The sequence below is a fragment of the Thermobia domestica genome, chromosome 13 (genome assembly GCF_964235325.1).
Source record: "Thermobia domestica chromosome 13, izTheDome1.hap1.1, whole genome shotgun sequence".
Lineage (NCBI taxonomy): Eukaryota > Metazoa > Arthropoda > Insecta > Zygentoma > Lepismatidae > Thermobia > Thermobia domestica.
The window spans coordinates 12121345-12136848 of NC_137466.1; the positions used below are offsets into that span (position 1 = coordinate 12121345).

Below are 15504 nucleotides of genomic sequence, written 5' to 3' on the forward strand. Positions count from 1 at the left end.
CTTGAAACATTTTGTTTGAAAATTCTTGCTTTCAAATTTTTTGTTTGAATTTTTTGTTTGAGAATTTTGTTTGAAATTTTTTTTGACAACTTTTGTTTCAAAATTTTTTGTTTAAAATTTTTTTGTTTGAAATTTTTTTCGTTTCAAAATTTTGTTTGAGATTTTTTCGTTTGAAATTTTTGTTTGAAATTTTTTTCGTTTGAAATTTTTTGTTTGCAAATTTTTGTTCGAAAATTTTGTTTAAAATTTTTCGTTTCCAAATTTTTTGTTTGAAATTTTTTGTTTCAAAATTTTGTTTGAAATTTTTTTCGCTTCAAAATTTTGTTTGAATTTTTTTTCGTTTGAAATTTTTTTGTTTGAATTTTTTTCGTTTCCAAGTTTTTTCGTTTCAAAAATTTTTTTCAAACTTTTGTTTCAAAGATTTTTGTTCGAAATTTTTGTTTGTAAACTTTTTTGTTTGAAATTATTGTTTGGAAAATTTTGGTTTGACATTTTTTAAGTTTGTGCACTCATTAGTAAAGAACCAGAACTGTTTAGAGCAAAAACCTCTGACAACATTATGGTGCAATAGTACACGTCAGAACATGGGGTTTATTCTTGAAATGAAAAAACACAATTCATTGAAATGGATCATTTTATTACACTCCACATACATCCATACCAGATAGTTGTTCTGGATATTGTCGATACAATGTATTTTGAACTTCTTGCACTAGTTTGTCTTTAGCATATAATTTTAATTCCAGTTGAAGTCTTTTAAGGTCTATTGCGATATCAATTGATGGAAACTCAATGTCCATTTGATCACAAATAAACTGTTTATCAATACAGGTATGCACCCACGAACGATGTTGACAACCATCACAATATTTAGATACATGTTGTACAATATTTATGACACATTTTTCAAAATAGTACTTTTTCAGGAATATACTAGTTTTGTTGCACACTTCCACTGCATGTTTCACACACTGAAATACGCTGATGAATTTGTTCCATTCTGTTTGCGTTAGATACACCATGTTGCGAGGGACATGGAATGTACTCTTTTTACGTAACAGCACCATCTTTTCTTCGAGGACTGCACGCAGCACCACTTCATGATTTGAGCCTAATGATTTGACTATGGTCACATTTAGCTCATCATGAAAATAATCGTTCATTTGGTCGATTCGTGAACATAATATTTGCCATTCTTCACAGGTCAGTTGTACACCAAATTGTTCTGCTTTGCCCAATCGAATCACTGGTTCAAATGTTCTAGCACTGATACCAATCATCACATGTTTTGTTTGAAATATATTTATTGGATAATAGCTTGCGAAGATGAACTCTTTATCGTTAGAAGTACACATCTTTCCTCCTGAAAAGCACTTGCTCAAATGATTTCCTGGGATGACAGTGTATTGGTTGATTTATAGAACTACGGCTGACGTCATTGGTAAGGAATGTGCTGACGTTTGAATTCATGATTTCATCACAGTTGCTGACGTCATGCTGACAAACCAAATTCATACAACTATGTCTGATGTGCTGACGTTTGAATTCATGATTTCATCACAATTGCTGACGAATCCGGCTGTGTACTAAATTCAAATTGATGACTTCGACCCAAGAATCCTTTGTAACATAAAGATACAGATCCAGTATTTAAGAAACGTAACAGTTCTTCTTGTTTTGATGCTTCCGTGGGTAAATATCTTGCTGGTAAAATTATATTCTTATCATTTTCAAGTTTCACTACGATTCTTAATCCAAACTTTGTAGGGATTTTTTGGCTAGCTAAGATTCTGTAAGGTACATTCTGTTGTAAATCAGTAATCTTGGTAAATGATTTCATCACATCACGTGTGTTTAGAAACTGCAGACAAGTAGCCATGATGACGTTATCATGAATACTAACTCGAACGATACTTATATATGATGCAAAACTGATGACGTTGCATTATCATGTTCTGACGTGTACTATTGCACCATAATGTTGTCAGAGGTTTTTGCTCGAAACAGTTCTGGTTCTTTACTAATGAGTGCACAAACTTAAAAAATGTCAAACCAAAATTTTCCAAACAATAATTTCAAACAAAAAAGTTTACAAACAAAAATTTCGAACAAAAATCTTTGAAACAAAAGTTTGAAAAAAAATTTTGAAATGAAAAAACTTGGAAACGAAAAAAATTCAAACAAAAAAATTTCAAACGAAAAAAATTCAAACAAAATTTTGAAACGAAAAAATTTCAAACAAAATTTTAAAACAAAAAATTTCAAACAAAATATTTGGAAACGAAAAAATTTCAAACAAAAAATTTTAAACAAAATTTTGAAACGAAAATTTTTTTTAAAATTTCAAACGAATTTTTTTAAACGAAAAATTTTGAAACAAAAGTCAAAAAAATTTCAAACAAAATTCAGAAACAAAAAATTCAAACAAAAATTTGAAAGCAAGAATTTTCAAACAGAAAGTTTCAAAAAAATTTACGTTTCACGGTTAACCGTCAAACTTTATCCGGTTTTTAACTATTCGATTAACAAATAAACGGTTTTGATCATATTTATCAGTGAGTGTAAAATGTTAAACGAAACCAAGATTTTTTAAATGTTAAACAAAACTTAAAACTGAATGCAGCAAAGATTTGAAAATCATCAACCAATCAGATTGCACGAAAGATAGTGATCAACCAATCAGATTGCAGGAAAGATAGTGATCAGCCAATCAAATTGCATTAACAATAACTTTGCTAGTGTCAGATTACATCACCTTATGATTAAATTTCAAACTGTTGTAGCATGTATTGCCTTTCGTCTATGAGTCATAAGATTCAATAAGGTTAGCTATCAGATTTCAAATCAATCACCACCAATGATCTTAGACTATGAGCTGTGACTAAAGTTCAATGTATTGTTTCAAATTTCGCGCCTTATGTTAAAATTCTGTTTATCACCATTCCCAAATTTAAAGAATACTTCTCTTGATATACCTAAGTCTTAGAATTAATCATATCATTATATGTTCAATAAGGTCAATAATGTCCGTCAATTGTTTACCTGAGTAGAACCAACTGTTTTCTAAAAGTGTGTGTACTCAAACTTAAGAAGTACCACAACAAAGGAAATGAATCCCTGTACACTACCTCATCAAGGACAATCACGTGGTACGTCTTGCTTACGTTTATATTTGGCGGGAATAATCAAAACCAATGACGTAATTTCATTTGACAATTCTCAAATTATCCTACAAAGTTTCAATGTACCAATGTTCTGGGCTCCTAATCCCATCATAGGTTAATAACTGATCACGTGATCATACTCATATTTGACAATGATTTACCCAATGAATGAGATACTATCCAATTTTAAGAACAATTACCAATTATTGATATGACAATAAGAAATGTACCCCCTCCCAAAATTTAAGATTGGTACACAAATACACCTGTGTCTTATGAAAAAGTAATAAATCCTGTACTTATTCAATAATAAAGCCGGTCAATAACCTTTAAATTTTGAGTATTTGGTCATAAGAGGAACACCAATGGTCCTAGAAAACGTTTACCGAATTTTGTTATTTGATAATTCTCAAATTTAAAAGGGAACATAAACATATAAAGGTAATAAACCTCTGTACATACCTATATAACGTGCTAAATAGGGGTCAATAACCTCCGAAATTTGATTTTTGGTAGTTCTTTACCCATGAAAGGGAACGATGTGGACCATCCAAATTTATAGTGGTACATATTGAAGTCCTGTACTATGATACCAAATGCTTATATTAAACAATTTCTAAAACCGAGTGGATGAGCCAAGATACCCCTCCCAAATTTTTAAAGGGTGCGTCAATGTACCCATGTCTTATGATAGGAAATGAACCCATATACATGACCATATAACCATATAAGGTAATAGAACCTCATCAAAGGGGAGAAATTGGGCCAAAAACCAAACACATGGTAAAATATATTGCTTATGTTTATATTTTAGCAGTTTTTACCCATGAAAGGGAACAAGATGGACCACCCAAATTTATCATGATACATGTTGAGGCATGTACTATGATACCGAATGCTCAAATTGGAAAATTTCCAAAATTTATGGGGGTTGACCATGGTACCCCTTCCAAAAATTTAAAGGGTGCATCAATGTACCCATGTCTTATAATAGGAAATGGACCAATATATACATGACCATACAACCATATAAGGTAATAGAACCTCATCCAAGGGGATAAATTGAGCCAAAACCAAACACGTGGTTGTACTAAAATTTGGCAATTTCGTACCCATGAAAGGAAACGAGGTAAACCACCAAAATTTATAGTAATTTATATTAGGGTCCTATACTATAATACCAAACATATAAAAGGGACAATTTCCAAAATTAAAGGGGTGGGTCAAAGTACCCCTCCCGGGTGCACAAATGTACCCATGTCTTATGATAGGAAATGGACCCCTGTAATCATATAAGGTAATAGAATCTCATCAAAGGGGATAAAATGGACCAAAAACCAAACACGTGGTACAACGTATTGCTTACGTTTATATTTTGGCAATTTTGTACCCTTAAAAGGGAACGAGGTTATAATAATATATATTAGGGTCCTGTACTATAATACCAAATGTTTAAATTGGGCATTTTCCAAAATTAAAGGGTGGGGCCAAAGTACCTCTCCCGGGGTGCATTTATATACCCATGTCTTATGATAGACAATGGACCCTGTATACGCCCATATAACGATATAGGATAATAACACCTCATCAAAGGTGATAAATTAGGTCAAAAGACCAAACACGTGGTTGTACTACAATTTTGGCAATTTTGTACCCATGGAAGGGAACGAGGTGGAAGACCCAAATTTATAGTGATACATACTAGGGTTCTATACTATAATACCAAATGTTGAAATTGGGCAATTTCTAAAATTGAAGGGGTGCGCCAAGGTACCCCTCCCAAATTTTTAAAGGGGTGCACCAATATACCCATATCTTATGAAAGGTAATAGACTCCTGTATACGCTCATATAAACATATGAGGTAATAACACCTCATCAAAGGGGATAAAATCGACCAAAAACCAAACACGTGGTACTACGTATTGCTTACGTTTATATTTTGGCAATTTGGTACCCCTAAAAGGGAACGAGGTGGACCATCCAAATTTATCATAATACATATTAGGGTCCCATACTATAATACCCAATGTTTAAATTGGTCAATTTCCAAAATTTAAGTGGTGGGCCAAGGTACCCCTCCCAAATTTTTCAAGGGGTGCATTAATATACCCATGTCTTATGAAAGGTAATAGACCCATGTATACACCCATATAACTATATAGGGTAATAACACCTCATCAAAGGGGATTAATTAGGTCAAAAACCCCCGAAATTTGAATTTTTTGGCAATTTTTTACCCATGAAAGGGAACGACATAGACCCCAATACTGATAGAGGTACATACTATGGTCCTACGCTACCATACCAAGTTTTTAGATTTGGCAATTTCCAAAATTTAAGGGGGGTGGTCCTATGTACCCCTGCCAAAATTTAGGGGGTGGGCCATAGTACCCCTGCCAAAATCTAGAGGGGGTGGTCCTATGTACCCCTAGGTCATTGACCCTGGGCCAAGGTCATTGAACTTTGACCAGGGTTATAAAAGAGAGTGAGGATGAGTCATTCGGGCGAACGCGGGGGCCTACTACTCCGTGATTTGTTGTAGATATTTTGATCCTGAGAAACATTCTTAACGGACATAACCAACAATCACTGACCGTTTTGCCACTACAGGGTCAATTTTTTGAAAGCAGCCGAAGATAGTTTTATTCTGAATTTCGATCAAATGATTGAACTGTGATATGTTGTAGATATTGTGTACCTGAGGAAAAGTCTCAATAGGCACAGCCAACAATCACTGACCGCTTGGCCACTACAGGGCCACATTTTTTAAACAGAATGTAACGGTATTCTGGATTTCGGTAAAAATGATTGAAACCGTGATGTGTTGTAGATATTGTGATCCTGGGAAAAGGTCTCAATTTGTACAACCATCCATCATTGACCGTTTGGCCACTAAAGGGCCGGGTTTTTTACAGCACGCAAAGGGATTTAAGTTTAGTGCCTCTTTCATCAGTAATTCTGGATAAGACACTAGCGTACAGCTTAATGCGAAATCTGAATCAAACGAGCTTCAACGGGAATTGAAACCTGGTCTCCTACTCCAAAGACACGTACGTGAAGGAAATAGAGAAAATACTCTTAATCAAGTTAAAATTAGTTCTATAACACACATCTGCAAAACAGTTGTTTATAGATTGACAGAAAAGTAATCCAACAGAGTGTGACGTAATAGGGATTCGATAAAGTGTTGATGATAGGTTGTTATTTCATGAGATAACAACTCATAAAATTGGATAAAAAACATTTCGAGGGAAATTCATTTTCCTTTCTCTCATAATAAATCAGCGTGTGTGTATGTGTCATTTAATACAAATAATGTAGGAAATCGTACTTGCAAAAGCAGTGGTTTCAAATTAATCATATTAGTTGCTAATACGTGTCCTCGGATACCCATTATATTTTTAATTTTGGATTCCCAACATGGTTACAGGTGTACGCCAATACAAATTTTTGCAATTAGAAATAACCTTATCAATAATATTGGTACGTTAGTTTATGTTGGGTTGTGCTTTCTTAGTTATGTTGGTTTTGTTAGTATAGGTTAGTTTAGGGTAAGTCTTGATAGCTTAAGTTAGTGAAACGCAATTTTTTTTATAGAAGTGTGTTAATTTGGTAATATTTTTAAAGGAATGTTGCAATATTGAGATATTAATGCAATATTGCAACAATGTATTACAATAGGCTCTAATATTATTTGTTCTTTATTTTGCTCTTTACAATAATGAAGTACAACATTAAAATACTTGAAACAAATATGGTAACATAAATCCCGTAGGGGAGTAAAAATGTACCACAGTGTAGATTTAGCCACATACTTAAGTAGATCACCTTACAACATAATTGGTACTGAGGAAATAAGTCTTGTTACAATCCGGCCCACAATGTAAAGAACGCTAGTCAATCTCGGGTGTCTGTGACATAAAATATATAATACATTTAAGAACTGGATGCATTTGTACCTCCCTTGGGTATGGGAAGATTAAGACATACGAAACCATACCTACATAAAAGTAAATCTATTATCTTTAATCATTTATCTTTAATGAATGTAAAATAATAGATATATAGAAACAATACAAAGCAATATGAAGTTTAAGTAGTGGTATATCAACATTGATAAAAGATGTTTAAAGCTGGGAAATGCGGTTTGTACATGCCGTGACAACAAAAACTAAACTATTTGTTTTTATTATTGGTAATTAATACAGAGACTTTTCTGCTTGTTGCTGTGATTTAACTTCTGCTCATTAACATTGAACGAATTGACGGTAATTGGCACGGTCCTCCCAGTACAGGGTTGGTTTGCTATATAGAAATTACAATGAGTTCGTTTAAATGAAAGGCTAGTTTTTCATGCCACGCAAGAGTAGACTTTGTATTTTAAATTCAGTTGCGTACTAAAATAAATTCCTGTTATTAGCAATCATATTTTTCCTTCTCAATAAACTAAAGTTTGCTAGTAAAAGTAGAGAAATAAATGTATTATTTTTGGACTGTAATATTTTGAGTTTCAATATACATATGCTCATCAACAAAGGCTGATTATCAGTGCATATGAGGTGAATACAACAGCAAGGCACAAAAACGGAGCAAGTTTCTGTAGTGGCCAGAAGTGAAGAATAGATCGACCAAGTTTGAAAATCATGACGTCAGGAATGTGATCTTGGCAGCCGTTTAAGCACACGCAATTTCAGTTTCGCATAAGGCAACATGGAAGAGACACGCGAAGAACAGTACAGTACATTGAAATTGTGTTTCATCATTATGACCTTGAGTCCAAGCAGCAAAGTTCTCTGTGGAAGTCTCCTTCATCACCAATCCAAGAACTCAAGAGTGGTTGCTTCTGCTGACAAAGTTATGGTCATCCTATTTTCGGATATTCGAAGCATGCTGGACCAACATGTCGTCCCACGACATACAACTGCCACGAGAGTGTATTTTAAGGGTGTATTGAAAACCTCCCACAGTCACATTAATCACAAACGACCGCATTTGAAAGAAACATGATGGATGCAGCACCATGTTGTCGCAAGGCCTCATATTGTCAATTTTATTATCGATTATCTTCCAAAGATCAACTTTCTATGTGTACTCCATTCTCCATATAGCCCTGCTTTATCTCCTTGTAATTTATTTTGTCTTTCCAATTTCGAAGAAACGCCTCCAGGGACTTCGTTTCGTATCTTCAGAGGCAGTGGTGAAAGCTGCAGAGGCGATTTTGAAGATCTGTCCTAAAATGGTTTCCGGCATATCTTTGAAGACTGTCAAAAACGTTGAGACAAGTGCATTGCATGTAATGGGGGCTATTATGAAAATGACCATCAACATTTGGAGGATAAGTACAGAATTAGTAAATATTTTATTCATTTATTATCATTCCTTATTGATTGTTGATGTTAGTTAAAACTAATTATGATTGTACCTATGTAATAACGTACTCATTGCTCGTAAAAAGTCATCTAAAATTGTTTGATGAAAGTTATAATCAATCGTTAATTTATAACTTTAGGCACTTATTGTTTTAATTCAAGTTAAAAGTTTCTAATGGAAATAGTACTTTGTTGGATACTTTGAAGGGAGTACTAACATCCCTTCTTATAATCATGTACACCTGCATAGGAAGAACTTTTTTTTTCAGATAGGGTATGTGAATATTTTTATGTATATCTCGCTCCGAAAACTTTCTTCATCCTGTTTGAAAGAACTTAAAAAAACTTAAAATTTCATTTTATCTAGTCTAAACTTTACTATTTTGGAAGATTTAACATGCAATTTCCCTTCTCTCAAGTTACTCGACTAAGCACTAAATTAGTGTTACTGGCATATAGTACATGAGGAAATTTAAATTTGACACACCTTGTTTATTTATAAACAAAATATCAAAAATTCTTAATGTTCTACAGCAATTTAGCTAGTATTTCTAATTAGTGCTATTGAAATTGTGATGTAGGAACGAATTTGCAGTAGCATATATCTGAGGGTATTGATTTTGCCTTTTGACTTTTTTTTGAAAAGTTAATACTGGTTTCAAGGGATTTAGTTTCTCTAAATTTTGAGAACTAACTGAAGGCCTGGTTTAAGGTGTGGCGCACATCCGTCTCCGCTTCAAAGTCAATGAAACTCGTTATGAAAAGGATACTTATTCATTTATAAACTAATGTTTTACAAAACACTAATAATGGGCAATACTCAATCCCCTATTAAACTTATATCTGTGGTTTGAAATATTTAGCCCTCGGCTTCCAGTTTCTCTTCTTTTATATCTTTTATAACTTTAAACCAAATAGATATTCATAATTGTTGGTTTCAAATTATTTAAGACATATTTTCTTTTAGTACGATGCTTCAAATTACTCACATTTGAAGTCCCTAAAATATTCCTAAATTATTATTGGCTTATACTAATATGAAATAATTAATGCTTTAGAACGAAAAAATTCTGCAACAGGTCTACAACTTAGATCATATTAATATTACTATTCAACTCAATGTTATTGTTATATTTTTCTTAATAGGTTCTTTACTTTTCCAGTGCAGGAATGCTTACTTTGATAATCTAGTTTAATAAGGAAGGACGTAAATATTCTACTTCATAAGCACATATTAAATAATACACTATGTTGCAACGAATGTGTTTACCATTGCCAGCACGCTTTCCACGTATTTGAGCATCTGTGTGAATTACGTCAACAAATGCTGCGTCATCTGGACCCAAGCGGTGAGAGTCAGGAGCTGATTTATATCCACGTGCTGGCGGATCCAAACCTGAAATAAAGACAGGAAATCTTTAAGTTTTCTTTTTAAACTGTAGTTTAGTTATGTTAAAGTTTGTCAGTCTTACGTTAAGACTGCATACTACAAGTAATCTTTCCATCGTCACGGGCCAGTACAATTTTTACAGAGTAAATGAGTAAAAGAGGAAGAGATATATTGGTATAATTTTATTATTGAGGACTTAACTAAAAAAACGAACGAAACATTAGCACAAAATTGTTAGCGTAACCAATATATTTTAATTTATCATTTATATCTGTATGATTGCTCCTAGCATTCATTAGTCTTCATTATATAATATTTAACTTTATATATCAGTATTTTGTTGTTTCACAGGAAGAAAACAAACAAATTCAGAACTATGAATGCGAAATTGCAATCTAGAAGATTATTATCTTATCTGTCTCTCTATTTGTCTTTTTTATCAAAAGATCCAATATGTTTCACGCAAAAATTTTCTTCTACGCCTGATATCTCAAGAACTACATATAGTGCAGCCAAACCCAAGCTATCGCTTAACTCAGTACGATGTGTTAGACAAATATATAAACAAAATTGTTATTTATTTATTTATTTATTTATTTATTTTTTGTTATCTGAAATATACATTTCCAAGGAATTAATTTCTACTATTCATTTTTGTACTATATTTGTTTATTTTCAGTAAGTTAATAATTGTTTTAATCTCTCTGTTGTCACAGATTTTGGCGAATTAATTAATTCTAACACAGTTTACATACATATCACTGAATAAAATTCTTAGGTAACATGTTTATAGGAATACAATTATTACATATAAGTTATGCAATTACCAGCAACTGAATAAATAATTTCACTTAAAACATAACAATATATTAATTTATCATATTTAAATATGCTTTATAAAAAGATTCATTTCACATGGCTTTCGAGAAAAAATAACAATTATGGATCATCTCAATATTGTTTTTGGTATAGCAGCGATAGCATGCTGAACATTAAGTGCGGCCTTTTGCCCCGCTTTACTCTACTAGAGAAGAAATATCTCCTCCAGTTCCCTTCCATGCGGCAACGTACCAAGAACTGACGAAACGTTGCCACGTTGGACCGCAATGGATATACGTTGTGCTAAGAAGGACGCTGAACGAACATCTCCAGAAACGATAGATATGCGTCTGCCTACCTCTCTGATAAAATCAAGGCTTCTAGAACCCCATGCCCCAACGGAATTGGTCAAAACAATATCTATCGCATACGTAATACAATTCATAAAACAATAACATTGAATACTTTTGAAATATATTTATCACTTTTTATTAGTTATATCGTCGTACTATATCAATAATATAAATTTATTTAATTCATGCAATCAAATTTTTACTAGACCAATCTGTTACTTTTATAGATAGTTGCCTAGAAAGTATAACGTCATGATATATAGCTCAACACCCCACATATACACTCATGTCCAAAGTGATTGTCGCATATCTATAATTGTGTTCTTGTACGAACATAATTTGATAATGATTTTGCAGGGTACTTTTAATACTGATACTATGTGTATAATCGGGAAATGTATATTTGTGGTAAATTTCATAGGAAAAGAAATATAAATACGAAAATTAGAATGAGTAAAACACAATGTTGCTAAATAGACAAGAAAGATTTATTTTCGTTTTATTGTTTTTATTTACTGCTCTTTTGACATGAAATTTAGCACATACATGTCTTTGCCGATTATACACATACTAACATTATAAGAAGTACATGGCGAATTTGTTACCAAATTATATTGCTACATCAACATATTTATAGACATGCGACAATAATTTTGGATATGAGTGTACATGCTCATTAACCAGAATGAAATCAATTTTATAAAACATGTCTACGTTGTAATATGTTAGTCGAGAAAATAGCAATGGTAAAATTCACTACATCGTACCACATGGTATAAGGTTGTTTTTCTTTGCTTTTGATTATGAAATGTAATGCTCACTTTAAAATTCCAATTGATGCCACCTTGGCATCCTTGTGCAATTTTCAATATTAGGTCATATATGACGTCACTGTTTCACATCTCTAATTTACGCAGTAAACGCTGATGGATGAGTTAAAATCTCGGTAACACAGCATCCATACACAGTAAAAAGACAAGTTTTGGCAGGGTACATGTAGTAAAACCTTTCAACAATTTGAAACATTTTAGTGAGGATTACTGGTATGCGAAGAATATAATTAAGTCACAATTTTGGAAAAATGTTCACATAAAAATGCACTTTAATAATTCGCTGTGAACAACTATTTAAACAAATAATACCAAACTAAAGGAAATGGCAAAGATAAATATAAGTATTACTTGTTCATGAACGATCTGCAGTAAAACTTGTATAAAAATAAAAAGTGGGAAGATGGTGTTTATGTTACGCTAAAATGTACAATGTTCTTTTTTCTCCTCGTGTGGATTGGAACGTTTTATTTTATATTCCGACTGAAGCCATCCTGGCAGCGCTGCGCTGTTTTCAGTGTCATCACTAACGACAAGTTAACAGGTAATTTTATATGCTGTTTGTTTGAATGATTTGCAATTCCTAATTTTATCTCCCGATCCTCTTTCAGGAAGAGGATATTGAAGGTACGGCAAACAATTTCCTGAAACGTATGCTATGGTTGTGGGATGTCTCCAACAGGAATTATATATACCCGGTGACACCAGGCCGCTTCCTTCCTTCCCAAATCTTTCTTCCTTTCCTTCTCCCGGATAGTGTGCTCGCCGAGGGACGTCATCCGTCAAACGGATCCGACGGGCTAAATAGCCTTAGATGCCGAAAGCCCAGAAATCTAAAACCTAAAATCTAAATCCTAACGAGACAATCATAAGAATTAACATACCACGTCTGAAAGGTTTATCTTTGCATAATCGGGAACTCAGCGACTTGCTTCAAGTAACGACTATGCAGTACCGCGGTCCAAAGGAACCGTGCCCATGCTTTGTGGTTATCTGGCAAGGTCCATCTCTCAATAATATCATGAAGACTTCAGAGAATATTTCTCACGTCTTAGAAATGGACACACACTGATTGCAAAATAATTTAACGGATGATGATATAGAATGGCCGGGGTACATGAACTTAAACGCCAAATAAACAAACTATACGTCAACTCCAACACTCTATATGTTTCGGCAATTTATTGATTCTCCATCGTCCCATCCAGATACTGTTCTTAAATCGTTGTGTTATGTGGAAGAAGTTGTCACAGAAAAAATCTTCATATACATATCACAGAAGACATGCAAATATACAAAGTCATTACGAAAATAAAGTGGCCTGACATTGACACTGGCATTACCTTGTTGTTAGATCAGGTATGATGCACATATTAATGACATTCATTGGATCCATTCGATGTCTTATGAGAGCAAGTAGTTTAGATGATTTGCTACAGTCAGCTTTTAGAGGTATGAGAGACATGCTTTCCAGAAAAGTATGGGTGAAAGCAGGAGGGGATTGCGTGTGGTGGCATCCGTTCTTCATGAGCACTTTATTCACGATGGGACTAACACAGTAGAAGAGCTACAGTATTGACTTGACAAAGCAAGGGAACACGCAACTAGTCGTTTGTGGGTTGACATGTTAATCATCGATGTTGTCATTATTTAGTTGTTTGTTAGATCACAAAGAGAGGGTGACTAATTAATTAATATGCACTGTCTAAAGAGTATGGTTTCATATTTTTTGCAGCTATGCACATTTCAACTCTGTGAGATACATAACGTGCCAAATTATTGAGATGGAAACTGATCTCCCTTTTGAGTGAGATTACTGACACTCTCTTAAAAGGACATATTGTTTACCACCATACAGCTGGACCCTGTAATGATGTTCTTGTAGATAAGTTTGGGGGAAAAAACTTGTGTTAGAAAGGGGAAGGCAAAAGGGGTCTTATTGAGGTGACTATTTCTCCAGTTCAAATTTCCAGATGGATTGTTTCTCACCATATCAGAAATACTGTATTCATATCAATGGATCTGATGGAAGAGGGTTCTAAAGAGAATACTCATAAAGAGGATGGAGCCGGCCGTGTAGTTCTTGATCAAAATGACCGAGAGAAGAAAGAAAAGCTTTTCAATGATGCATTCATCCATTAAATAGTGAAAATAATAATATTGTTAACAAAAGTACTGGACACACAGGCGATGCTCTGGAGATTGGTGATAAAATAGTTTGAGATTTCAAAAATAACTTGCTGCATGGATTCCACCAAAGCCTAAGAAAAACTGTGATACCACTTTGTCATTGAAAAAGAAAGTCAACTTTGGAAATAAGGAAGAATATGATGTTGAAGAAGTATACATCCGCTTATTAGTTACGCCGTAGAAGAGGCAAATGGATCTCTCATATGTTCTCAATTTTGAACTTTCTCCTTTGTCATTTAGTCTTTTCGGTGAGTATGGAAAGATAAGGAAAAGCGATGAAAGTGTTCTTATGAAGAAACTGGCTGTCCTGTCTTCCGAGACCATATCTCCAGATGTTGAATTAATTTTTGGAAATACGATATGGTATCAGATACATACAATATTGTATATACAAAGGAACCATATATGATCTGTTCAGAAATCTTACTCATTATTGTTGTAGAGAGAATGATGTCATTGTTGTGTTCGATAAATATAAGCCACACTATAGTAAGACTCATGAACGCAAGAGTAATATATGTTTCTCCTTGCTATCTCCTTTAGTTTGGTCCAATTTGTTTAAATATTTTGTCCACAGTGAATTGTTAAATGCATTTTTTAAATGAATATTTTACAAAACTTGTGACGTAACTATATTGTTCCCATACCAGAAATCGTCACCAAAACTTTCCAAATTGTGGAAAATTTTGACTAAATGCATCCTGCCAATATTGTCTTTATACTGTGTATGGTTGCTGTGTTACCGAGATTTTAACTCATCCATCAGCGTTTACTACGTAAATTAGAGGTGTAAAACAGTGACGTAATATATGACGTAATATTGAAAATTGCCCAAAGATGCCAAGGTGGCATAAATCGGAATCTGCAAAAGAACATTCTATTTTATAAGAAAAAGCAAAGAAAATCTTTATACGATATAGTACGCTCCCCCATGTGCCCCTACTATATATTACGCGAAAGCTTCTGACTTCAGATTTGTCTGATTCTGACGGAGTTTGGATACTTTTTGGATTCAGTGATTACCAATCATTTGTACGGTTTTCAACTAAAGAAGTACTTGCATAGCAATTTCTACAAAGACAAATAATTTTGCTATTGTCTATAAACTGTATATCATGATTTTAAAACTGTTCTTTGATTTAATAAATAAATTATGGCGGAAATTATCTTTCGACTACATTCCAAAATAAGAAAAATCAGTAATGCAATATTTTAAAGAAACAGCGTGCATACATAAAGAAAAAACAATTGCCGCTATTGTTGAAATCATTACTCCCCAGGTTGTTGTTTTCTGGTCCAGATTTAAAAAATGGATATGATGCAGATTAAGATCATTGACTGATACGTAAAGAAGTGCTACAAGTACTACGGGAGGGGCTATGGTTAA

At 33.4% G+C, this 15504-nt stretch overlaps 1 protein-coding gene across 7 annotated transcripts in view; it reads right to left on the minus strand.

The window, feature by feature from the left end:
- Window positions 1-15504, minus strand: part of LOC145669121 (pancreatic triacylglycerol lipase-like) — a 210676-nt gene that overhangs the window by 28829 nt on the left and 166343 nt on the right. For all 7 annotated transcript variants that reach the window (XM_081737466.1, XM_081737468.1, XM_081737465.1 and 4 more), the window contains one exon: window positions 9806-9931. In XM_081737466.1, coding sequence (XP_081593592.1) covers window positions 9806-9931 — 126 coding nt within the window. The remainder of the gene's footprint in view (window positions 1-9805; window positions 9932-15504) is intronic.